General features: G+C 35.6%; 1 protein-coding gene across 4 annotated transcripts in view; it reads right to left on the reverse strand.

The window, feature by feature from the left end:
• Nucleotides 1–209: 209 nt before the first annotated feature.
• LOC120334115 (uncharacterized) overlaps nucleotides 210–24,939 on the reverse strand; it is an 87,660-nt gene continuing 62,930 nt past the window's right edge. For all 4 annotated transcript variants that reach the window (XM_078109574.1, XM_078109575.1, XM_039401567.2 and 1 more), the window contains 13 exons: nucleotides 14,065–14,277; nucleotides 13,438–13,711; nucleotides 12,939–13,069; nucleotides 12,198–12,298; nucleotides 11,691–11,784; nucleotides 9,764–9,867; nucleotides 8,971–9,252; nucleotides 8,499–8,609; nucleotides 5,721–6,263; nucleotides 5,107–5,286; nucleotides 4,115–4,273; nucleotides 2,046–2,183; nucleotides 210–1,250 (listed from right to left, as the gene is read on the reverse strand). In XM_078109574.1, the coding sequence (XP_077965700.1) occupies nucleotides 1,149–1,250; nucleotides 2,046–2,183; nucleotides 4,115–4,273; nucleotides 5,107–5,286; nucleotides 5,721–6,263; nucleotides 8,499–8,609; nucleotides 8,971–9,252; nucleotides 9,764–9,867; nucleotides 11,691–11,784; nucleotides 12,198–12,298; nucleotides 12,939–13,069; nucleotides 13,438–13,711; nucleotides 14,065–14,277 (2,432 nt within the window). In that variant the 3' untranslated portion in view covers nucleotides 210–1,148. The remainder of the gene's footprint in view (nucleotides 1,251–2,045; nucleotides 2,184–4,114; nucleotides 4,274–5,106; nucleotides 5,287–5,720; nucleotides 6,264–8,498; nucleotides 8,610–8,970; nucleotides 9,253–9,763; nucleotides 9,868–11,690; nucleotides 11,785–12,197; nucleotides 12,299–12,938; nucleotides 13,070–13,437; nucleotides 13,712–14,064; nucleotides 14,278–24,939) is intronic.

A 24,939-nucleotide genomic window follows, 5' to 3' on the forward strand; every position in this document is an offset into this window, starting at 1 on the left:
CTGGCTTCCATAGGGTGGTACACGTAACCGCTGGTCGGTTGCGTCTACCTCCACCATCACGTTCATACCTTCGAAAACAAATAACTAATTTCATATCCGACATGGACTGGCAAACGAGAAGCCGTGGTTCGTTCGCCATATGATAAAGCCGCCATACTGGTTTTCTTCCCTCCCAGGATGAATATGTGAATCCTATATCTCAGACAACATTTATCGCAATATCACTGATATATTCCATAAATGAAAAAAGAAAGAAAGGACAAGAAGTACGAACAAAATAAAAATACATGATTGGAATAAAAACACATAAAAAGCCAGGTCATGGCGAAGAAAAACTGCAACAAAAATAAGAGAAATGGTCATTTCCCCATAAATTAAACAAACAAGTTAAAACAATTCAGGAACGGTTGAAATAAAACATTCATTATGATGAAATAATTCATACATTATGACAGAACAAGGAATGAAAACAACAGCACTATATTACATCAAGAATCCTTTAGAGCCATATCTTTTTATCAACCATTTGCAAGAGTAAGTGCGGACAATCCACCGATAAGTAAGACAGGGTGTGAATTCATAATACATACATGTCATAATACTTTGTCAAAACAATGGTTAAGAAAGCATTGCCTCCGCACCCTGCGCTTCGTTGCACGAGATTAGCTCAGAAATGATAAAACAATTCCCCAAAATATGACAATTTTACAAAGCTTTATCATAGCGAGATAACGAGTACTTTTCAAAAATAAATAGATATGACACCACTTCTCAAAAAAATTATTAAACCAGCAGTTGTATCTCAGCGGAAAACAACTGATAATAATGTTGGTTATTTTGCGCACAAACACAGTAACATTGCAGAAAATAAAAAGGTCAGGTGTCAGGGATTCCTCTTAATTGCCGCAAAGGTCCGAGATTTTTGCTTGATGCTGTAGTACCCTGACCAAAGCCAGTATTCTGAGTCACAATGAAGGACCATAACTTAACAAAACTGAGTTATGCATTCATTTCAAGGTCATTGACAACATTCCCAAGGTTAAATTTTTGTTTGAAGAAATCAGGATATACCTTGGGTATTTAACTCCACTCAGCCTATATCGGCATGAAGTAGGAAGTCATCACTGTGAACTTTCACCTTTGTAAGGTTATGACCCTTCTTCCTCTTGCATTGATTTTTCCTTTAATATTAACTGATAAGCAACTTCAAATGCTTGGCCAAGTGTGAGAATGATTTCATACGCAACATCCTGAAACAAGAAATAATATGTTTTCATACAAGACACAGCAAATCCATAGTTCGATGACTTATATTTTGTTCTCAGATAAAATCAATTTGAGCAAGGCTATTAGCAACTGGGTGCTCCCGAAGTATGCCAATATTTATGTGCATGCAATTGCGTTTCTTGTTATAGTTGTAAAATGCTTGTCTGAAGAAGTCTGACCTCGGTCAGACGAAACGTTACAGAAATATATTTGTGTTCGTGTGCAGCAAGACTTTTGAATTGAATAGAATAGTCATTTACACTCTTGCTACTTGCTCCTTATACGCATATAATACGCTTATAATACGCATACACCTGCGCAAAGGCATAGAGAGCAAGGAAAGATAGTTAGTTTCACGCAACCTCAACTGTATGATACGGAAAAATGCCTTTTTTACATTTCAAAAGGGGGGTTACGACTCACAACCCCCCTCCCCCCTTGGTATGCCCCTGCTGGCAGGATAAAACCTTGGTCCAAAGTCCACTCCCACACACTGTGAAATAAAAGTCATGACAGACCAGTAACATAAAAAAACGGTACTCTTATAGTGTGTGTACCAGGTTAGAATTAGGCCATATTTTTATTCCTTATTTTAGTTCTATTACGAGTTCGGGGACTGTCCAAGTTAGTCAAGTAAATAAACCTCCTGTCCATAGGTTTCAGTCCCTTTACACAACTTGATGTAAAGTAGGCGAACAAAATTAGTTACCTCCATATTGGTACACACACTTCTGGAGCGCCAAAATAACAGGTCTATTTGTATCAATGAACATGCTTACCAGTGTTGTAACCCTGAATACGTGGCAATAATGGTTCCCAGTCCTGGCATCCCTGGTTATATACGCTAGAGTTGAAAGGTCATCTGCATCTTGTGAAGCGAACGATATGTTGTGGATCTCGTGTTCGGCAATTTCATGCTGTGGATAAAAAACAATCTCAATAAAAATGGCGGACAAACATAAAACTGAGAGAGAGAAGTTACGAGCAATGAAACACCATAGTTACAGGCACTCAGTTAGAAGTAAAAAAACCTCATCTCAGAGCAAAGTAACAGGCACTCAGTCAGAAGTCAGGGATAAAGGCAATTCATTTCTGAGCAAAGAAATGGGCACTACTTCAGGATTAAAGGAGATTCATCTCCAAGCAAAGTTATGCGCTCCTCATTTCCGAGCGAATTTACGGGTGCTTACTCAAAAGTAAAGAAGACTCATCTTTGAGGAAAGTTATGCGCACTCGCTCAGAAGTTAGATCAATCTTTGAGCAAAGTAATGAGCCCCTCCCTAATCAGGGGTAAAGGTGATTCATCTTTAAGCAAAGTTATGAACACTCGTTCAGAAGTAATGAGACTCATATCTGTCCATAGTTACGGTTTATCACGGATGTGCCTAGCAGGGGCATAGCAAGGAACTTTCAAAACAGAGAATATCGGTTGGAAACCGAAGACTTATCGATCGATAGTTAGGGGATCCCCCAAAACAGAAACTGCAGTTTCGATTCATCCGCTCTTGTAACTTGCGCACTGCGCATCGCGCGCACACACTCAGCGGGTCTCAAAATACTCTCGCTTTACAAAAATCTAGATCACTATATCAATAATTGATTGATAACTCGCTAATTATACGACATAATTCGCCCAAAATCAATAGGCTTCTGGTCTGAGATAAGATGAATGCACATGCAAAATTTGGAGCAGATTCAATCTCGCTTTCGTGAGATATCGTGTGCATCTAACATACATACAGACAGACAGACAAATACCTATCAACATACTTACCGATTAAAATCGAAAAGTAATGAAAGGGGATTCTGAAATTTTTAATTACCAAGTTGGACCAAAGGTTTTCAAAGAGTCTTCAGATTATAGAAAGTATTTCGAGCTATGCAAAATTGCTACGTGTGACCTGATAAAATGTTTGTTTTTACATTTCAAAGAGGGAGATTGGAAAGTTATTGTCACACACAATAAGAAACAGGTTTGATCTATAACTCATCAGGAAGATAGGAGGTCATATCAACTTATATCGACACCTCAAAACCAGACAGTGCTAAGTCCACTTTTCCAAAAAATGACATTTTTCAATTGCTGATTTTCCTGGACTTAGCTCTACATTTTGGTCTATTTGCCTTATCTCTAGGTGCTCTAGATCTCAAGACAGCTATAGACATAACCCTGCTTTTTTTAGGGCATTTGAGAACTAAACAGAGCTGTGTCTACTATAGTGGACTTAGCTCTGGATAATTGCATTGTAAGTTGGGGCTAAATCCGTTTTTTGGACATAGCTCCTCTCAAAAAATATAATACAAAGTGCTAAGTCCATACCAGCCTCTATAATAACATAACAAAGGGGCTCTAAGTCCAATAAAATTGTTTCTGGTCCAGAAAATTGAGAGTCAAAAAGGGTTAAGTCCAAAAAAAAATGGGGCGGAGCACAATTTTTTTTATACCATCTAAATATGGCCTTCATTGTAACTTTGGTGGACCATAAAAACTAGACATCCTCGATGTAAGGTATTAGAAAAATAAAAAAAAGAAACAAATAAAAAACGTTTTTTGCGTTTTTCTCAAAACTAGAAAAATGGACTTAGCCCAATTTGGATTTCATGCGTCGATATGTCAAAATTGCATAGTAAAACATGCGTCACAGCTAGATTGGGAGAAACTGTACATCAGGGTGGTCCAACGTTGTGGGTTTCGCGGGCCACAAAATTATTTTTGCATGTTCGCGGGCCACAATAGTGACTCTGGTTCATTGAGTTACTTGTACTTCTATGGCAGTGCTTTATGCACCAGTAAATACATTTAACGAGAGATAGCATGTTTAAAAAAACACTGTGAAGATCATCTTACTTTGGACTTGGAATCGATAAACTTGACTCCTTTATAGCTGATTGATAGAGTGATCGTTGGAATCTTCTTCATGGAATCTGTCGATTTCTTCATCTTATTGCAAGCTTCAACTGTGGATTCAACTCCTTTGACTTCTTGAACAAGCATGGATCCGAGATACTGTATGAAGAAATGGATATAGAATATTATAACTCCTATAGTTGGATGTATTTTTTCAACCATTTTCCTCAAATCAAGGTCATCTAGAAGTGAAAGGAGTACTAATGAAAGCATTGCACTATAAAAGGCAACTGGGCATTTTTGTATATCCGATGATTTTCTAATCGAATTTGAATAATTGAAAGATGTAGGCACATAAATTACTGAAAACACAGAATCTATCACTTAGTCCAGTAGTCGGCAACCTTTTTTCAGTGACAGACCGGTGAAGCCTGACCAAAATTTTGGCGGAGACGAACTGATGTAATTTAATAAATTATATGCGCTAGAAAAAAGTTATGTTGACAATACATTCAAAAACAAAGGTATAACGTGTTTCCTACGTTCGTCCACTTAAATATTTCTTTTTTGTAGTTGTCAATTTTGAAAACCTGACTTTACATACTGGTAACGATGCTATTAGGGCATTGTACGTTTTTTGTGTCACCTTTCTGCGGACCGGTAGCAATCTTCCCGCGGACCGGCAATGGGCCGCGGCCCGGTGGTTGCCGACCACTGACTTAGTCAGTTTGCCGAGTTGTCACACACAATAAGAAATAGGTTTCATCTATAACTCATCAGGAAGATAGGGGGTCATATCGACTCAAAATTGCACAGTAAGTACATGGTTTTACAAATGAAATTAGTCACAGCTAGATTGGGAAAAATACTACATTATGGATGTTTTCAAAATAACTGATGGAAATTTAAAAAAAATAAATTTAAAATAGTACAATACATTTCGATACAAAAAATGAAATAAACATTCAATCATTCATTACAACAATACATACATAGGCCTGATAATTGCAACAGCTTTTGATAAGTACGTTGGGGTCGTGGCACCAGGAACTAACAGTGACTTCTTCCTCTGTAGTTTCATTGGGAGGTCGTAGGACAAGATCTCCGTTACTTGATAGATAGGAAGCCCTTCTCGCATCTGGTACTCGTATCTCTGTTGAATCTGATGTGCTCTGGATGAAAGACTTAATATTTAGAATAATCGTGGTTAGAGAATGGTTGTGTGGCATTTTTTGTCGGGGGCCATAAACCCAACTACAGACATCTAGATGAGCCACACAAAAAAGTTTTTGAAGAGTAGCAAAATAGGCTACTGAACTGCTTAAAATTCTACAAAGCAAGTGGCTGGGAGGTGTCAAGCACCCACAATTATGGATTATCACATCACAATATGTTGTAAGCAAGCGCTATTGAAGCCTGCAGCAACGAAATACGTTGGTGACAACAAGAGCACTGCAGGAAATGTGAGAATAGAATGCAGCTATCGCTTAGCCTTACAGTAATAAAGGCTCCGCGAAAAAGATTAATTAATTTTGATAATATTTGAATACTTTATCAGTTTCTGATATGATCTCACTGAATCAAATTTACATATAAAGTAAATTACCATATTGATGTTTTCTTTATTTTCCTGGTTCGTAAGTCCAACAGATTTCTTCACCGATCCGTCAGTAAGTCTCGAAATAGCTAACGATAATAAATCGTCTTCTTGAGAAATGTTCGTTGAGTTAGTATCGAGAAAGTCTGTTTGAGACGAAGATTTTTCAATTTTGTGATTTCGGGAGTTTAGAGAACTACCAGGTTGTGACGGAAACCGATTATAGTCCTTGTTTTGCTCTCTTGACTGCCTCCTGTGGAGTGGTTCGGTACTCGCAGATTGGCTACGAGTGTATTGCGTTGTCGAACCGCTTTTTCGGCCACGTTTGTTTGCGAAATCGTCGGTTTCTGGTTCTTCTGAAATTGCAATGGGAACGACTTGGTCGGATAACGAACTATAGTTTGTCAAAGCACTACTGCTACTGCTTGCAGTTCCGTATAAATTTAAGCTAGTATTTGTGGTAACTTTAGATGCGGTTGTTTGCGAATAATCCTTGAAGAAATTCACTGTGTCAAGCAGAGGGCTCCGAGAGAGAGGAGGACTTGGTTTCGCCTGGAATATAAAAAAAAAATAGAAATTAGCAGGAAATAGGTTTTAGTAATAAATGGAGTTAAGGAGAAGGCCGTTTTACATTATTCTAAGTGCCTTGCCACCCACCAACACAACTATAAGAATAGGCTTTACATTTCCATCCTGAGGGGGAGAAAAGAAGATAAGACTTAATTATATGGTGAACCACGGCCTCTCGTCCAGTTACTAGTCCATGGGATTAGTTAGCCAGTTGTTTTGTTCTACGATGCATGAACTTACAGAATTTCGTTATACAATATGCTTGCCCAGTAGCATGCTGGCGTTAGTCAAACTCATGTAAGTATGCAGCAAAGTGGCACACCCGATGATTTGACTTAATTATTATTTTGAACCCTGACCTTATTGGAAATTAAACTGAAAGTCTTTGGGTCTGAATATAACTAGCACTGAGCAAGCCAATCTTTTGAACATTCCTGCTGTACATTCATATGGGTGTTTATTCTAGCTCCTTCTGAGATAAAGTGGTCTCCTCCCAAATTTTACAATAATACTTTCCTATATGTATTTACCTCCTTCTAAAACCTTACTGCTCAAATACTATAACCATACCCACAACGACAATATGACTACCGAGTTGAATCGACCTCTCGACAGCAGCTCATTAGACAGGAAGTGACATTATTATTAGCTCTTTAAGTCATTTCCTACACCAATGGTGTTAATTCTCACACTTCAACGCTTTATATTCTGCCCAAGGAAATTACTAATTCCGTATAAACACCACAGTTTGGAAATATTCAGGTATTTCAGTCAAGTATGGGATATAAATTGCAACATTTATGTACGGACCATATATAATTCATACTTGATTCTTCTTCTTCAATTCAATCAATCAATTCAATCAAGTATGGGATATAAATTGCAACATTTATGTACGGACCATATATAATTCATACTTGATGTATGATTAATTTTAAAATCTGAGTTATGTATGAAACACAACTACAATTACGAGGGGTTTTTACTATGCTTATTCATAGAAATTCACGCACAACTGGTAAAAATCAAACGATATACAGGGTGTCCATAAAGTACCTTTACAATTTTCAATTTTGTGTCACAAAGTTAGTTCTCAATATATCTTAACCAGGTTTGTTGTTTTTAATCAGTAATTGTTTTCAAAGTATTTTTACTTCATTTAATACATCTGTGAGGGCCAAAACAATATATGGTATCGATAAAGTTCCTTTGCAATTTTAAAGAATTTCTGCCAACTTTTAAATGTCGATATAGACAAATTTCATCGAGACAAGAAGTTTGTCTGAATAGACATTCAATATATTGGCTAACTGTACAATTTGATTCCTTCCTAGTTGAGCAAATCAATAAAACAATTAACAATCTACAATACTTAGTGGCATAAAATTTCTAGAATTCCAAACTACAGTATATTTTCAAACCAACTCCTTAAAATAAAAATAATAAAATGGAAATACATAAAGAAATCAACTGCAACTAACTATTCTTAATCAACAGGTTATTAGCTTATATTTAATAAAAACAATCCTAGAACATGAAACTACATTTATCATATCGCCAAATACTCTAAAAATAAATTCCTGTGATATGAAACTACAGAGTAAATTGATGCTTTGAAAAAATGGCATCAATTTTTCTCGACTCAAATTAGCCATTGCCTAGTCATAAACCTGTGAATTTCTTATTCATAGACTGCAGACTAACTGGATGCCTCAACCTCTGGTAACGGCCTAGCCTTCGTGTAAAGTCTAATAATAAAATGATATTTTTACAGGAAGTGGATTATGCAGGGCTCAAAATGAACTAATTTTGTTGGTATTGATTTACATATCAGAATAGTTTGAAATCTGGAAGTCTGTTGTTATTAATTTTGTTTATGAATAATTTAAATGAATTTATTTTACAGTAAAAGCGTTAATATATGACCTATTTTTTTTATTCATAATGGAAAAAGGTTTTGAACTTTTGAATATTTAAATTATATATAAAATGGATCTTTTTTGAATTGAATAAATTTTGAATTTCGTTTAATCAACATAAATTTGTGGAATACTAGATGCAAATATTTTGAAATTTCTATTGATTGCAAAATATGGCAATTTCAAAACAGTGACCATGGTAATCCGCATTATAGATTTAATTTTGAGAAGTTTTTAACGTTTGTTTACCAATTTTTTTAAAATTTCTTTCTATTAGAAATACAGAAATCTTGCAAACCTTATTATTTGTTCTTCCACTGGTCAGTGATGCGGATCTCGGTTTTGATTTCGGAATGTTGAGTCCGAGTGATGCTCGGATACGTTTCCTGTGACCACGCAGGCGGACCATCTGAAAAAGAAATTCATGTTTATACTGAACGAGTTAGAAAATGAAATTGAATTTTAATGCCTTCCGATCACTTTTTAGATATACAGTTTAATATTTATGCGAGATGCAAGTTTACTCTTGAGTGTCTATTTTCGAGGTCTAAAGGTGGCACGAAAGCTCGGCAATATCAGTTTAAACATAATCAATAAAGATGAGAAGCTATCTACTAAAATATGTACCACAGGGATACCCATATTTAGATGTTTGTATGCCAGTGTGGCCTGCACCAGAAAATTTCTCAAAGATACAAACTCGCTTCTTTATGATAGGAGAGAGACCATGTTTAAAGCAAATTGAAAATGTTTATGGTTTCTTTACTCACCCCTGCAATTTCAGTTTCCTTCATTTTTAGGATTTTATCGAGCGTATTGAATCCCATTGTATCGAAGATTTGTTCCAGATCCCCGAGCGCTATCGAGAGTAACCATTCACTAACACAAGATGGCACCGGTCGATTGTCGTTTACACTTAACTCCCCGTTTAATAATTGCGGCAAAGGCCTGATTTTTGGAAGATTTTTTGCTGAATCAAGCATGCGACGACGATGCGACTCGTTCTGAATGTTCATGTCAATCAAATCTTGTTCTTCTAGGATGTCAGATGCCTGGAATGAAAGACAAAAGTTAAGATAAGATTATTTTATTTCAATTACTTAATTAATTAATTGAGGTAGAGTAAAGATAATAAGATGTTAAATGATATGGCAACCGTAGGCCCTTCATGGATAACAGTCCAATGTGACCTTATTTTGAAAAGGGAAGGCGATAAAATGGCACAATCACATAGAGAGCTCGGGCTATCTTCTAGATATCAGTTTCAAGAACTCATAATGATTGCATGCTAAATGGGATCTCAACGAATTCGGGAATCGGTGATACCCTGAACAAAGTAGATGACAGCTCTGTGCATTCTATGTCCCATGGGACATTGGAAGTCCCTTTAATGAGTTACAGCTTGTCTAGTTCCTTGCTTAGAGCAAACCACACACAGCACACCGGTCGATATACACTACCTCATTTTCTGATCCCCAATTCAATTTAAATTTTTAAACTACCGTAAGCTAAATTTATGGTAACTACAGATGTGGTTATCCAAATTAAGAACCTTTTACTCACCAAAAAATTGACGTTGTCGAATCCATTGCCACATAATACCTCTTCATACTGAGAGAGATTGAGATCACTCAGCCATGTTGCAACTCGACGAGGGAGGTCAGATCCTGAAATATAACATTTGATATTTAGTTTGGACAACTCTTGTATTCATCCATAGGTCTAAAAGCAGATAAAATATCAGAGCAGAAATTTCAGCCACTCTCAAGTTCAAGCTTATTCACAAAATCAGTCTTTTTAAATTCTAGAAATTACCACAAAAATGTTAATGTGAGGATTCATTGACATTTCCTAAAAGTACTTCTCGAAAAAGACAAAAATGACCAGACCTATACAGGTGATTAAAAACTATCTACACGGTGTTAAAAAAGTAACGCGAATGAACAGAAGTTAAGATGAAATGTTTAACGTCTGACACCTTTTAAGAGTAATGAATTAGGGGTGAAATGCCATTTAAACATTTTACAACGGATGCTTTTCAATAGTTACTTTTTTAAAACCCCATGTAGTTACAGTGGTTGTGGTTTGCAGCATCATAATAATGAACTAAATAAGACATGCTGGCATACTGTATCGTGGCATATCCTTTTGTACAATTTCACACAACCCAGATAAAGATCCCTAATATGGGCGCAGTAATCTTCCAGTTTTAAATCCAACTAGATTCGTCTGTTTTATGATTTGTATTTTGTAACTTAAATACCACTAGGTATGTTGATTAGACCAGGTTCAGTTCACTCACTTCACTGTGTTGTTATGTACACAACCACTAATCCCATAGCTGTCATATGTTCAGTGTTTGCTCAGCTTTAGTGGATTTGTTCAAATCTTTTTAACAAATATACATGAGTGTTTTAGGCTTTTAACTGTGAAGTACCTATGATGACGAGACATGTTCTTTCATTAAATTTTGTTTTAAACACTTTTAAAAGATAAACTTGTTTGTGATAGAAAAATACCAGTTCAAATATGTGAAAAGTGTTTAATATTGTCAAATGAATTGTATGTCTAAAATGCCATTATCTTTCTCTCTATTTCAGACTGAAGAAATCATGAGAAGTGCCGCACAACATTGTTGTGCCACCTTCGGATCAGGAGTGATATACGCTAACTAATTTTCTTTAAACCATTGAAATTTTGGTACTCCCGTAGTATGTGTACCAGGTTAGGGTTAGGCCATAATTTTATTCTTTATTTTTCTTATTTTAGTTCTATTATGAGTTCGGGGACTGTCTGTGTTAGCCATATCTATCTCTAGCAGGTGGAAGGCTTGTCAGTACATGGTTATATTGTATGTAAAGTAAATATACTCAGTCACAATTTGTTTGTCTTCACATCTGGTATGTAGACAGGTTCTTATCAAAGGTGATAAGGGTTGTCAAGATAATGAGAAAATAATGATGGCAGTATATATTAGTATTGCTTTTATCAGTATGTGGCATATCAGGGACTAATTATGTGGATATTGCAGGTTGGATACCTTGGGTTCAAGCCCCTTGCGCATCACTTGGGTGTAATGAAGAGGGCAGCAATGCCATACTGGAATGATTTTCAGCCCTTAGAAAAAAATATAAGGCTCAAAATATAAAGGCCTTCCCCCCTTAATTGGGGATGCGATGTCAAACCCAAAAGATTCATGACTCATCAGCTCATTATGTATTAGTGGCCTTGTACAAAGTCGAATTCAAATGAAAGGTGTGAAATTTATATTGCCAGCAATATTCTATTTGTCTTAATGTGGTGAATTATTTGTAAAAACCTTGAGTAGTTTCAGATTGATCGAAATATAATTTGTTGTAAAAAAAAATTATTTCAAGTAAAATTATATGTACTGTATATTTTAATGTTAGACAAATCATTGTACACATACACGAAAAAAGGTCGGGTCCACAATTATACCAAATTATTGAAAGTATACAATGCTACACACCTGTCATAATTCTCCAAAATGTTTCCTCAAATTCTTGGGCATAAACTGGACCTTTATTCAACGTGTTGCCAACTGATTTCATCATATTTGCAATCTGGAATAATATGACAGTAAGTTATCTGAGTAGTAGTTTTGTGTAGAGCATATTATGAACTAATATAATCAAATTTTTAACTAGAAAATTCAGCGATTATACACAGTAGCAAGTTGACCACAACTTCAACTTTAATCAGGGTATGAATATAAATTAAGTACACTTTGGCAAATTGGAATGATTACTGGTCGTCGTTCTTTGGGTGTCACTGGTTGCTTGAATGAAGCCTTGTTCTAAGAGAAGGCGTGACAAACAGCTCATAGAAAAATGGCGATTTTATGTTTGACTTTGAGCTTATAGAAAAAATGTCACTTTCTGATCCCCATGTAACGCTTTTGACTAGACTTGTTTTTGTATCTGACGGTTAACTGCTAAGACCTTAATAAGTTGTCTTCCGTCTAATTAGTTCTCACCTGTGCCCATTCATCATTCTCATTGAGAGTTGACAATGGATCTTGCTTCGGCAAAGTTGAAGAATGAGAGGAAGAAGATGATGACACTCCACTTGTACTTCCTGAATGTAGAAGAAATATATAGTGTTTATGAGCAGGGAAGGCCATTGATCTAATATTCTGTACTGTTGTTTCAAATATAAGGTATTGGGTACTCCCGTAGTATGTGTACCTGGGAAAATACCCTTGCCCTCATATATTTTATTTTTTGTCGTGTCATGAGTGTGGTTCAGTCCATTAGTTATTAGTATTAGCAAGCTGCTAGTACCATTTTCTTACATACCCCATTCCTCAGTTTAGTAATTTCACCATTTCCTCAGATATCGGTTCTTTACATAATGTAACATATTGGTCCATACACTTCTGAAGCGCCTAATATTGAATATAATCTAAATCTGATAATGTTCAATACCCTAATTAGCACATAAAAACCAATATGTATATATATGTTTGGATGGAAATGTTCGGAAATGTAAGTTACAATAAACAGTGATTTCATTGGTTCTCTTATGTTTATTCCAGCAAGTAGAGTCTTATCACATTCTAATGACCTTAATTCCAGTCCATGCTTCCGAAAACAAAAAACTGACAACTAATCCCACACCCGACAAGAGGCTGTACACCATATGATTAAGCTTTCTTATCAGTTTTCTCTCCCCCCCTAATAAATGTGTAAATTCTATCGTACTAATCTTATCTTACCATGTGGAGAACTTTTACTTCTCACAGCAGTCACAGTGTCAACAATGGTGCTGAAATCTGGCAACCCATCTGACATAGGAGAAGGTATTGTTGGAGCTGAAGTCATTGTGGACAGTGGAAGAGAACTGGTGCTGGAGATAAGAAATTTATTGTTATGCAGGAGATTTTTGTAGAAATATTTTCATATTTATTATTGTTAAAGATAAAGCAGTAATGCGAATCACAGTCTCTCGTCTAATCGGCAATATTGGACAGGTGTAGGTGTAGCCTAATAATTATTTGTTCCTGAGACATGGACTCTGTATATTTCCATATATGCAAATATTATAGTTTTGAATTTTCAGTAATGTCGAAATAAAGTCACTATTTAAATATGATAAGCGTTAAATATTAACAATTTAATCTTGCATAAATCAAATGCTTGTTTGTCAACAATTACCGGTAACTAATATACAGGAATTTTCGAAGGTCGCCATATCTTTATTAATTTAAAACATACCCTGGTCTAGGCGGTTTGGAGCTGTCGTTCTCTCCCGTGTTATTGTTATTATTATTGTTGTCGTACGAAGAGTCACGTGAGTGGGCGTGGTTAATGAACCCTCCTTGTGATGTCACAGTGTTGCGTAGTAACAGCAAATCTTCTTTTCGTCGTTTCTCACCAGGTTCACCAATCAGCTGCGCAGGTTTCTTTACCACAAGAACGTTGCGGTCTTGCGCCATATAATTGTCACGAACACCCGACTCCGCCAATTCTGTCTGAGGTCGGGAAAAACCTGTAAACAATAAAAAATACTATTTAAAATAACCATAACAAACAAGGTTGTACAGCTTATTCATCAGGATTTATTTTTCGAACGATTTTCCGCTTAAAATTTACATAATTTAGAGAGAAATGTAGCCAGCGGATGGTGTTTATTTTTCAATTTGCATTTATATTACATGTAGAGTCTGCATTTGTAGAAATTTGAAGACAAAAATGTCTAAGTTAATTTCATATTAAATTTGGCGACTCCTACATACAGTTTTGATGCAGTCTGAAGTCTAATTGATCAAGTCATAAATTAGTAAGTCTCTCTGATACAAATAGTACTTTCGGTTATTTCTTAAATTCACTGAGTATTTTTACCTGAATTGTTCACAGATTCCGTAGTCACAACAGTATTGTATCTCTGATCCTCAAATTCGTCGTCCGGTTGAAGCGATGGGTTCACTCTCGAATACGAAGCTTTCGAATCTACGTTATAATCGTATTCGAATTCGTCCGATTCATAAGCTGGATCTCTTGCAGTACAAGACGTGAATCGAGACCGGTAGGATAAACTAGAGCCACGAATTAGTCCTGTTAAGAAAGAAGATGACACTTAAATACAACGACAATACGGCAGACGATATGAAATTATGACGTAACTATCGAAGACTGCAAACGATAGAAATCGAAAGGAGATAAACTGTTTAACACTAAAATACTCATCATTAGACTGTTAATACATTCGCAAGTAGAAATGTCGCAGACGACGCTAATTACATCAATGCCCGCAACTATAAAATAATAATCAACAAATTTGATTAGTTTCAACCGTCCCTGATTACGGTGAAAGATTCGTCAACTCGCCTCCCTAGAAAAAGACTTAGGTAAGGCTAGGTATCATAGCAACTCAATGCTGTCGTTAACATTGAAATTGAACAAAGTTCAGAAAATTATTGATAATTCACATCGTGACAGAAGCGAGTACTTCCAATCCCCACGTTTAAAAAAACGAAACACGTATTTTTCGATTGAGTAGAGAAGTTCAAGGTGTAGTCTAACGGCCACGGCCAAATATTACCTATTGATAGGAAAGCACGCTACAACCTGTCCATATTATTGTTCAATATAACTGACTCTGTCTCAATACTCAGAAGCACGCTGAGGTACAATGCCGTCACGTTTAGGTCACATTCGCGCAATTCTCTTTACTACTGCTTACGCAAATAAAAAAAAATTCTCCTGTTCAACATTTTTGACCGACAAAATGAGACAAATATGGAACGCGACATTTTATGCCATTCGAAATAAAACATTCTTCTTGAAAAATGTTGCGTTTTATAGATGTAGAATTGCCTGTTTGAGCCTGTCAATGCGGAGTATATATTGTAAATGTATGTGATATACGATTAAAATATGCACAATATATGTAGCTTTCTACCTAGGCGACGCCATAAATCTTTTTCCTCAAAATCTTTGCTAGCCACACTATCATAATTTCTTGTCCGCATACATGGAAAGTTTTTCAAAAATTACATTTTTACATTTTTAGATAACCGTCAACTATTTTCTAGTATTGCCGAGTATAAATTTAAACTATATCATATTCATACCCAATTCTCACTGCATATTAAAGCATAAGACAATGCAGCCTTCAGCGATGACAATCCGGTACAACTGACGCCAACTCAGCATAAATAACAAAATAACAACATTCATCCGACCTTAAAGGACAATGGCGAAAAAAATATTCTTGACAACACGAAATGCCATATTGCTCATCAATACAAGGTCTTCACCTTACATTGTACAAATGTTAATTACAAGCCCTTTCAACGTGCATACATCGATTCTACGAAAGCCCGTTGCATCTGCATTAACCTGATATCGATTTTTTGTCGTGCACGCGGGCTTAATTTATTTCTTATGCATTTCGACAGATGTACAATACTATAATGAAGAGTCAGTGAAAGGTTTCGGGCTCACCTATGACGTGATTGACAGTGAAGAATATAAATATATTTCAGCAGAACACGAAAAGAAAAGTCAACTCACGTTGAGTAAAATTCTATGGCTTTCCAACGAGAAAGTGATCAACTAAAATTACCTTACATAGTTACAATAGACTAAAGATAAACAAGGGCAACCTTCTGAGACAAAAATAACCGTGTAAAACACAGCGATGTCCGATAAACTAAGATTTCATTATAGACTCACCGAATATTAAATTATAAATTCCAGAGAAATATTCTAAAACACTAATTGGAATTTAAAAATATTCAGACAGATGTCGGTTTACCCGCCGTGAAAAATATTTAAATCTGAGGATAAGATCTTGCTGATTCTATCTATACTTGAATAATAATAGTAGACCATTGACTGATAAAAATATTCGAAGCTGCTAACTGTATTCGTCGTGCTATCGTGTGAACTATAAACTACCGCTGACGCCGAATAACACAAATACGTTTTGTTATTTGAATAAATGCTGATAGTTCGCACCGTTTTGTGATGTAACAACCCTAATTGGCCTCTATGAAGCTGACGTTAATGACGCCATAAAACACCTTCAATTAAAAATAAGTATGTCTCGTTCTTATTCGAAGAAAATATCTTTTCAGGAAAGTAGAGACGTCAAAGGTAAACATTCAAAGAACACGCTACATTTAAAAATAAACCTCCGAAAAAGACTTGCGTATATAGCATGCTAATACAGCGAATGCGAATGGTGAAATTTCTCGGATGGCAAACGGACGAGAAGTAATGTTTCACCAATCATTGTGGGCTATCTTATTAAAATCTATTTCTATACGGTAAATGAATAAACTTTTACACCATCTTCACTATGGAATTTCACAACTAACTTTCTAAGTTAATTGTTTTTTATATTCGACATAAACTAAACTTAAGACACCTACTGCTTATACTACACTTACTGCGTATAGTTTAGGAGAAGAAATAATATAAAAGAAACGTCCGCATTCTTATTAGACTATATAACATAGTGTAACAATGTAATATATAAATCACGAGGTTCATCACACCTTAAATGTAAAGACATTGGAAAGTTTATTTACACAATGAAAAGAAACGTAGAATTACCATAAGATAGAGTTACTTACTGGAAAATTAGATACAGTATTTAGACTTTTTGCCAAATGTGAGCCATGGTGGACGGTAACCCACCCGGTACGTATAAAAACCAGACCTAATACCTAAAAGATAAAAATGAAGTATTCCTATTTCTCATAAGTTTCTATTGGCAATTTCATCGTCCTTGCTGTAAACTTGATTATTTTTTTACTGTTTACTCAGCACACAATTCACATAGAGGAGCTTCCGTGGGAAGGCGGCGTTTCAAATAATCATCAAATTTATAATGATTAACTCAAATAAAACAACTTAAACATACATGAATACCTCACAGGGTGACAACCTAGGCTTCATTAGACGTTGTGTCTGAAGCCGTCGTAAAATTATTGTCGGGACGTGCTCGGATGACGGCACTAACTATATCAGGGCTAAACAATTTCGTAATCTGTTATTATATTGTCGTGTCAATACACCCACGTAAAATAAAAAATACGAAGACAAACTTTAAAAACGGTAGCTAATAAAAGCGACATTTATTGGGAATATTTTATGGCAGAATTTATTGTAATAAGATATTGCTCCAATGTACATTTGATGGCCAAATTAGGCTTTGAAATGCCGCCAATTATTACTATGATAGGTGTCAGTTCCACCTGTACAAATCTGACATTTGTTTGGTCTTTGTCATGCATGATTATTCTATACACATGCATACACAAAGAAGCAAAGACACTACGGCTGAATATACCTCGATATAGCCTGCCCTACTAACTTCAACATTAAAAAAGGTTCTCCCTAATGTCGTTAAATACCACAACTTTTCGAATTTCAATCTCTATTTCCAGTATTATTTATTGCCGTATGCTACTAATTCATTGGCGACATTTACCTGAAATGGTATTTCTGACATTATTCTTCCTCCTATGTATCGATACCATGTCATTACGAAAATATTTTGGAATCAATAGTGTATTACATAAAAATGACGTTTTTAATTAGTTACAAAAACAATTCTGGCAATGAAGTGAAGATCGATCGACCAGCAGACGACCTATGTTTATGACGTCATGGAGACACGGAGATAAAGTGCAGAAGACAGAAAACATTGGTTATTGCAACCGGATGCGAAAGTGTAGTAAATGCAAGGTTCGAATAACGTGATATTCAGCTTATAAAAGATATCAAGAGTTTGGTGCTGCAATTGTAAACCCGAACTGCTTCCAACTACAACAGACATAAATAATGCTAATAAGCTAGTGTCAACATCAAATATATTGCATTTTCCACGATGAATTTTACCTTTGTATCATCTCCGTCAAAAACGCCACTGCAGTTATATTATATAGATATTGTTTGCGAACTCCACATATAAAATCTCTTCTAACCCAATATAATATGCACGAGGAACTCCACAGAAAGCGCCACAAGAACGTAAACGGGTTTCTAAACGTATTTCGTTCAATCGGTCGCAAGAGATTAAATATGCAAATGAGTGTGGGAACATTCTTTCATTTTTCCATGAAACAAGATACGGGTTCCGGTTAATGTGATTTCTCGCCAAATAACGACAAGCACAATATTTGAGACATTACATGGCTAATAAACCAATTATATCAATTGTAGTCATCCTTTGAGAATAGAGATGAAAATGAGGCAAAACCGTTATTTGAATTGCCTCCTCTACAAAATCTATTGGGCTGTCATTTGGATAGCAGGTTAGGAATAAGGATATACAAATACTAAACGAGTGCTACATGTCCATCACAATAATCTGGACAGACATAGAACAGACGAAAACACTAGTGCGTCGAATTATACTTGAAGTCTAATAGACTTATTTGCATACCGGCTATATTACCGATTCGGTATCCTTATTTGCCCACTGTGTTCATCGTTAAAGATAGACAAGACTAAAAAATCTCTGTTCTGAATCGTACAATAGCAATAGGGAAACCAAATGCAATTCGATACGTCGCAATTACAAATGGTATTATCGACTTTACTCCGTTAACAAGACAGCATGAATCTTCCGCTTCAAAAACGATTTGGGTGATGAAAGAACTGACTTTTATTTTCAAATGTAACTCAGTGATCAGATCATTTGCTAGTTCCCATGTGGGTTCGGTTTTCCATCGCCTAGAATTGATAATGGCGGATTGAATGAACAACATAAACTGACCATAGCTACCATTTTTCGCCATTCTTAAGTTAACCGAGAAGGATAACGACAAAATACGACTAAGACAAACCACAAGCCGGTGAAACTCAACAGCAGAGCATTGGAACTTTCCGACTAATGGTACGTCTGAAAAAATACAAGTCTTACTCAATGACTTTTGAGCAGCCTTAGAGCTTCTAACGTTTTTCGTCATGTTAAATCTCATATATATTACGTCTCTAACAGTCAGATTTTTTGGATTTTAATCCATATGCATTAAATATTAATATTAACCCCCAAGAAACCAGCGTTGACGAAAAAAACTAGGATTTTATTTCAAATCCTTGAATTATTGAAACCCTGGGATCGCTGTGGTGGGATTAATTACCAAGCAGCGCCTCGCAAAACCCTAATTAGTATTACCAAGATGCGGGAAAAGCCATATAAAAATCAATAGAATGTTAAAATGTCAAGAGAACTGAATCACCTCCCTACAAATTGCGCTGGAGAAATAAAAGGGTAGAAATAAATTGGATGATAAATTGGACCGAATGGTCATTTCGTGTTTATCCTGTCCATTCCTGGCAAAGGCTGTAATATGTATATATATATTTTCAATTTTGCTTAAATTTTGTTGTGGCTAATAAAAAACGATTTGATTGATTGATTGAAACGTAAGTAATATAAGTTTCCGATGCAGCATAAATCGCATTATAAAAGTTTTTCAAATCATCCCGAACGAGCCATCGGTTAACCGTTAGAGTAAGGGAGATACTAGATAAGAGTAAGTTTTTCAAATCATCCCGAACGAGCCATCGGTTAACCGTTAGAGTAAGGGAGATACTAGGTTTGAATTAGCAGAAACATTTTCAGTTCAGCATTACTTAGGTACTTAGTTACGCGGCGTAACAATATTGAACGAGGGATTGGCTATACTGGGTTAGAGTCGACACCTTAAACTTGCGACATCGACCACACGTCGTTCTACAACCAGAACTACTTGATTTACTTCAACACTACTTTCCTCCTAGCAACTGGGAATCAACGTATTCACCACAAACTCCACTTTGACTGATTAATCCTTGCGAAATCCAGTCAGAAGACATAAAATCAATACACGTATATTACACGGGGGAACCATGTAAACCTCAGAGCAATCAAGCAAATCTTGGGTCGAAATACAATCCTGATAAAATCACGCGCGAGTCATATACCAGAAAGTTCATTGCGCAAGAATCTATATATGGCCGCAATTGCCTGTACCTTGACAAAAATTTTATATGTGCATGTCTCAACATGTTAGTTACTTACTTTATCCGTGATGTGTCTAAAGCAAGTTATTGTTTCATAAGTATTTCCACTTTTGACAGTTTTCCACAGTTTATGCGGTATAATTCTACTAAAATGTCCATTGCTATCCCCTACGCTAGCTTCTGATTCTATGTGGAACCACACAAGTCCACACCTAATATATAAACTGTACCAATGCAGTGGTGTGACGCAACCCTTTTTGAATAATTAATGTTTCTTTATCACGGCGGAAGCGGTTTCTGAGATGTTATTCGACGCCTGAATAAGCATTTATTTCTCAGACGAAAATTTTACGAGTCAGTTCAAAAACAATCAGCATGAAATGAGCAGATTGAACCTTACAATACCTGGAAGTGTAGGAGTATTATTCAAAATTTTCACAAGGATGGATGGCAGAAAAAATTAACCAAATGTGGTAAATTCCTTGAAAAATTTTTTTAGCATCCAAACAGCAAAATACCTCAACGATATTCCTGCATCCTAGCCTGGTATAAGAAACTAAATTGTAAACGTAAAATTGCAATTGCATAAAATGATGTCCATCACAATACTGGATAACCATATCACAACTGTATTATCGTGCTGTAACACAAAACGATCTGAACGCCAAGTACGCTGAACGCGATTTAGACACGGCTATAAATCTTGGAATGCTTTAATCCGAACTAACGAGATCGATACTAAATCTCAAGCTTAATTGCTCTTTCGCTTTCAAATCAATATTGCATATCGAAAATTAATAAAGATGAAACATCATCAAACTAGCATTGATCAATATGAAAGCCTTAAATCAGGAAGGAAACGAATATCAATTGATTTCCAATGTTGTCTTTATTTAAAGAGGAAGTTTAGGAACTATGTGGGAATGCTATTTTAAATCAGGTTTAAACTTAGTTCGAAATTAATATGTTTTTCTGCAAAATCGTTCACAAAAATTTACAACCACTAAACTCAAGCAAAATTCACTGCAACTGACACCGAGTCTTTATCATATATAATATGCACAAGAAAAATAAAACGAATATAATTCATTACCTAACTTGGGAAGAATCATAAACTGATAACAAGCGACTTCCATGATAGGCAACAGTATTGGTAACATTAATCTTGTGTTTATTGCGAAAGGACTGAACTACACATTTACTGAATATGCTAACATTTCCCATTTTACTAAAACGCAGAACATATCGTTTTATCATATTCCCCAAACAAATACTACTTGGATCTTGCTTTCATCTTTCTCCACTTAGGCCTCGTCTCCTTTCCTGAACTCGAAAAACGAGTCTCGTGGAAGATTTTACGCAAGACACGCATTGCCGAAAGAAAGGTTTTGACGCGTAACTACTGCTCCCGTAAGTCAAGGTGATAATAACAAGGAACCACTAAAACCACAGCTCATTCAAGCCCACTGTCCAGACGTCTTAATCATAAATAATATATCATGGTTATTGCCATTTGAGAAATAATAACCATTGGAAATATTTTAATTATTTATTCATATTGTTAGTGTGATGTCACAGTAGCCACGTGCAAGTGTCGTCTGCTATCGCATAGGTGTTAAACTTTGAATAAAAATAATAAATAACTTATTAGGTAATAAATTGAGCTAATGATTATGTGAGATCCTTTTTAATCAGGTGTTTTTCATTCAAATGAATGAGAAAAATTTTAGCGAGTTAAAATGAAGAATGTAAATAGATTATTATGATGGCTTGAAAACCACAAAAATGACAACTGCCATAATGCACCTGTGCTATCGCGCTGTTTTTCTACATTATTGTCAAATAGAAGAAAAGATAGGCAAAAGCAAGATATACCTTGCTTTTACAGCTGTGTGGTGTTTTCGTGCCAAAATAAACTAAAGATACTCAAGGAGTTGAGCTAATTGATAGGCTGACATTGGCGAACTAATATCAGTAACTCTAACATTTTTTGTTACCGTCTTAGTGTGATTAATTTGGCATGACGAGAATAAAACTTGTTCGTAGAATGCGAATGATACTGCTACATTTCGATATATAAAGCAAACACGAAAGCGCAAATCTCAGGGAATACCTATAAATTTTCATATCAAAAATCGGGTATTTTGAATTATCTGCCTTGATAACAAATTTGATATGTTATACAGATACCGCAAAACCATGTATGTATATGCTGAAATTTAAGAAATAGTGCTAATGATATAGATTTAAAGAAAAAACACGTCTCGAATATAATGTATTCATAACCTCGAAAAATGTAAAATTTCAGACAAGTTTGATATTATCAGAGAATACGGTTAGTTGGCCTGTGAGCATTTACAAATAAAGTAGTCCATAATCGCGTGCGGTTGTCTAGCGAGAATGATAGCCAGACATAAATAACAATCTGGCAAATAAACGTTGGGAGACACACCCTTTGATATGGATCGGTGACATCGTATCCATTTACTTACTGCCTTATTTGCACAAAAAAGATGTTTATCGAACGCCCAAACCTGGACAAAGAAACAATCCTGCTCAGCTTGCAAAACTGACAAATTGAAGTAGTCACAATTTTGTGCAAAAATAAAAATATAACAGGTTCCATGTCAAGAATAAGAATACATGTATTGTCCCAATTACCACGCGAATTGCATCATTTTGAGAGGACTGTCAAGTTGCTCCGGTTAGATTTTGAATGTGCCATAAATTTTCTATTCGATATCATCAGCAACCTATTGAAACAATGCATTCAGCGAAAATTCACAGTCTCAAAAAATAGCCGAAAAGTCTCCAAAGCAAAGTTATTCAGTGCCAAAACAAAGAACATATCAAGAATTGTTCACTTCGGTGGACAACACACATCAAAAAGAATTAGCAAGATTAATAAAGACAATGATATATTAAATGACAAAAACACCTCAATTAAATCCAATCAACAGTATTTTATAATCTGACAGTTTATAGTAGATTTTAATGCGAGTAACAAAGTTCAATTGCCTCTTCACCCATGTATTTCTGTATCAACGCAGACCTCAGGAAACCGGTTCCGAACCCCTGATCATATTACTGGCCTGACACATTGGAATCACAAGAACAAAATGGAAAACACCTGACAACCAAACAAAAATAAATGAACACAGATTATAAGCGTGTGCCAAAAGATGACTTGAAATACCTGACCATTGTTTTCAATTGACATGAGACGAGAACAACAGTATGGTCTATATTTAGGTACAATCGATATCACAAAGTAGTCGCGTTTTGAGTGATTATGCGGACAATGTTTATGTCACTGATGCGATTAAGCTATCAATCCTGCTGCGGCATTGTAAATATTTTTTACAGGTTTCCTACGAGCGTTTATAACCTTTGCTAACTTTTCTAAATTGCAGGTAATGCAGCAATTTCACAATCGTTGCACAAATTATTGACTAGTAGAATAATGATAATACTGTGAAAATATTGGCGTACGTATCCTATAAATTTCCAGTCTTGAAAAATACCTGATGACTCTGTTTAATTATTACAATGAGTCAGTCATTCGACACGCGCAGGTTTAGTCTTGTACGACAAGCTATCAGACATCGATGTTTAAAATACAAACAACCGTCTGCGCTGAGGCACGTGAGCGTAAGAGCAAGTAAAAATTGTGCCGAGTTTCATTTTCTAAGTTGTCTACTTCTTCACGTATTTGTTTATTATTTTTTTCGCAAAGAATTCGAAAACTTCGATTCGATTATGTAGGAGTTTGGTATCGGTGATAAATCCATCCTTGGTCGAATCCTGTCGCGATTGCTCGCCCCACATCCTACGTAGTCTAATACTTCATAATAAAGTCAGAAGCAAGGCGATAATTTTTATCGTTCAGGTTCAATTCATAACGGCGTGATAATAGCTTTGCGCGCCAAATTGACGATTGAAACCTTCGTGGAAGAATAGAGTTGCCAATACATGGTTGTTAACATATTTCATCGTGCGTAACGACTCTTGTCAAGTTTAAATTTATAATTTTTCGTCTATGGGGGATTTTATTACACATTTTCCTCTACCTTAATTAAATGAGACGTGAAAATTTCGATCATGTAAATGCCAAAAAAAAACGCGTTTTCAAAACAGCATGATTATAGTAATTTCTTTTAACACCCTAACCAGCAATATGAAAATACAGCAAGCAAAATATGTTTGTATACTGTATTTCGATCATAACAATTCATTAAAAAAAATATGCTATATTTCGACTCTCATTGAACTTGTTCGTCAGAACTCCTTTCTAAAATTGATTATCGGCGAAATTTTCATATTTATGAATTTCTAATCGTCAAAACCGCGTTATAAATTAAATTGGCCACTGTATATGATATTTTCACTCCTTCTCAGTAAACAGGAAATTCCAGTAGAATCGAGTTATATTCGTAAATTGACGTTAGGACACCTGAGCCAAATACCATTACAAGCTGTCGAATACAGGAATTTTTTTTTCACTGATCATAACAGGTAAATAAAATACAGTTATGTCAACGAATAGAAGGTGGAGACGAAAACTATTTTAACGCAATAAATAAAATCGAAGCCAGCTATTGGTTTATCCCCAATGCAAGTACGCTAAAGTCAGGAACATATTGCAACTGACGAATCTCAATCGCCGCATATTGTACTGAGCTTACACGAACATTGTTAATTGAAAAGTTGCCCTAAAATTTCCAAGTTTGTACACATAACAAGTTTCTGAAT

This window comes from Styela clava, chromosome 15, assembly GCF_964204865.1.
Source record: "Styela clava chromosome 15, kaStyClav1.hap1.2, whole genome shotgun sequence".
Lineage (NCBI taxonomy): Eukaryota > Metazoa > Chordata > Ascidiacea > Stolidobranchia > Styelidae > Styela > Styela clava.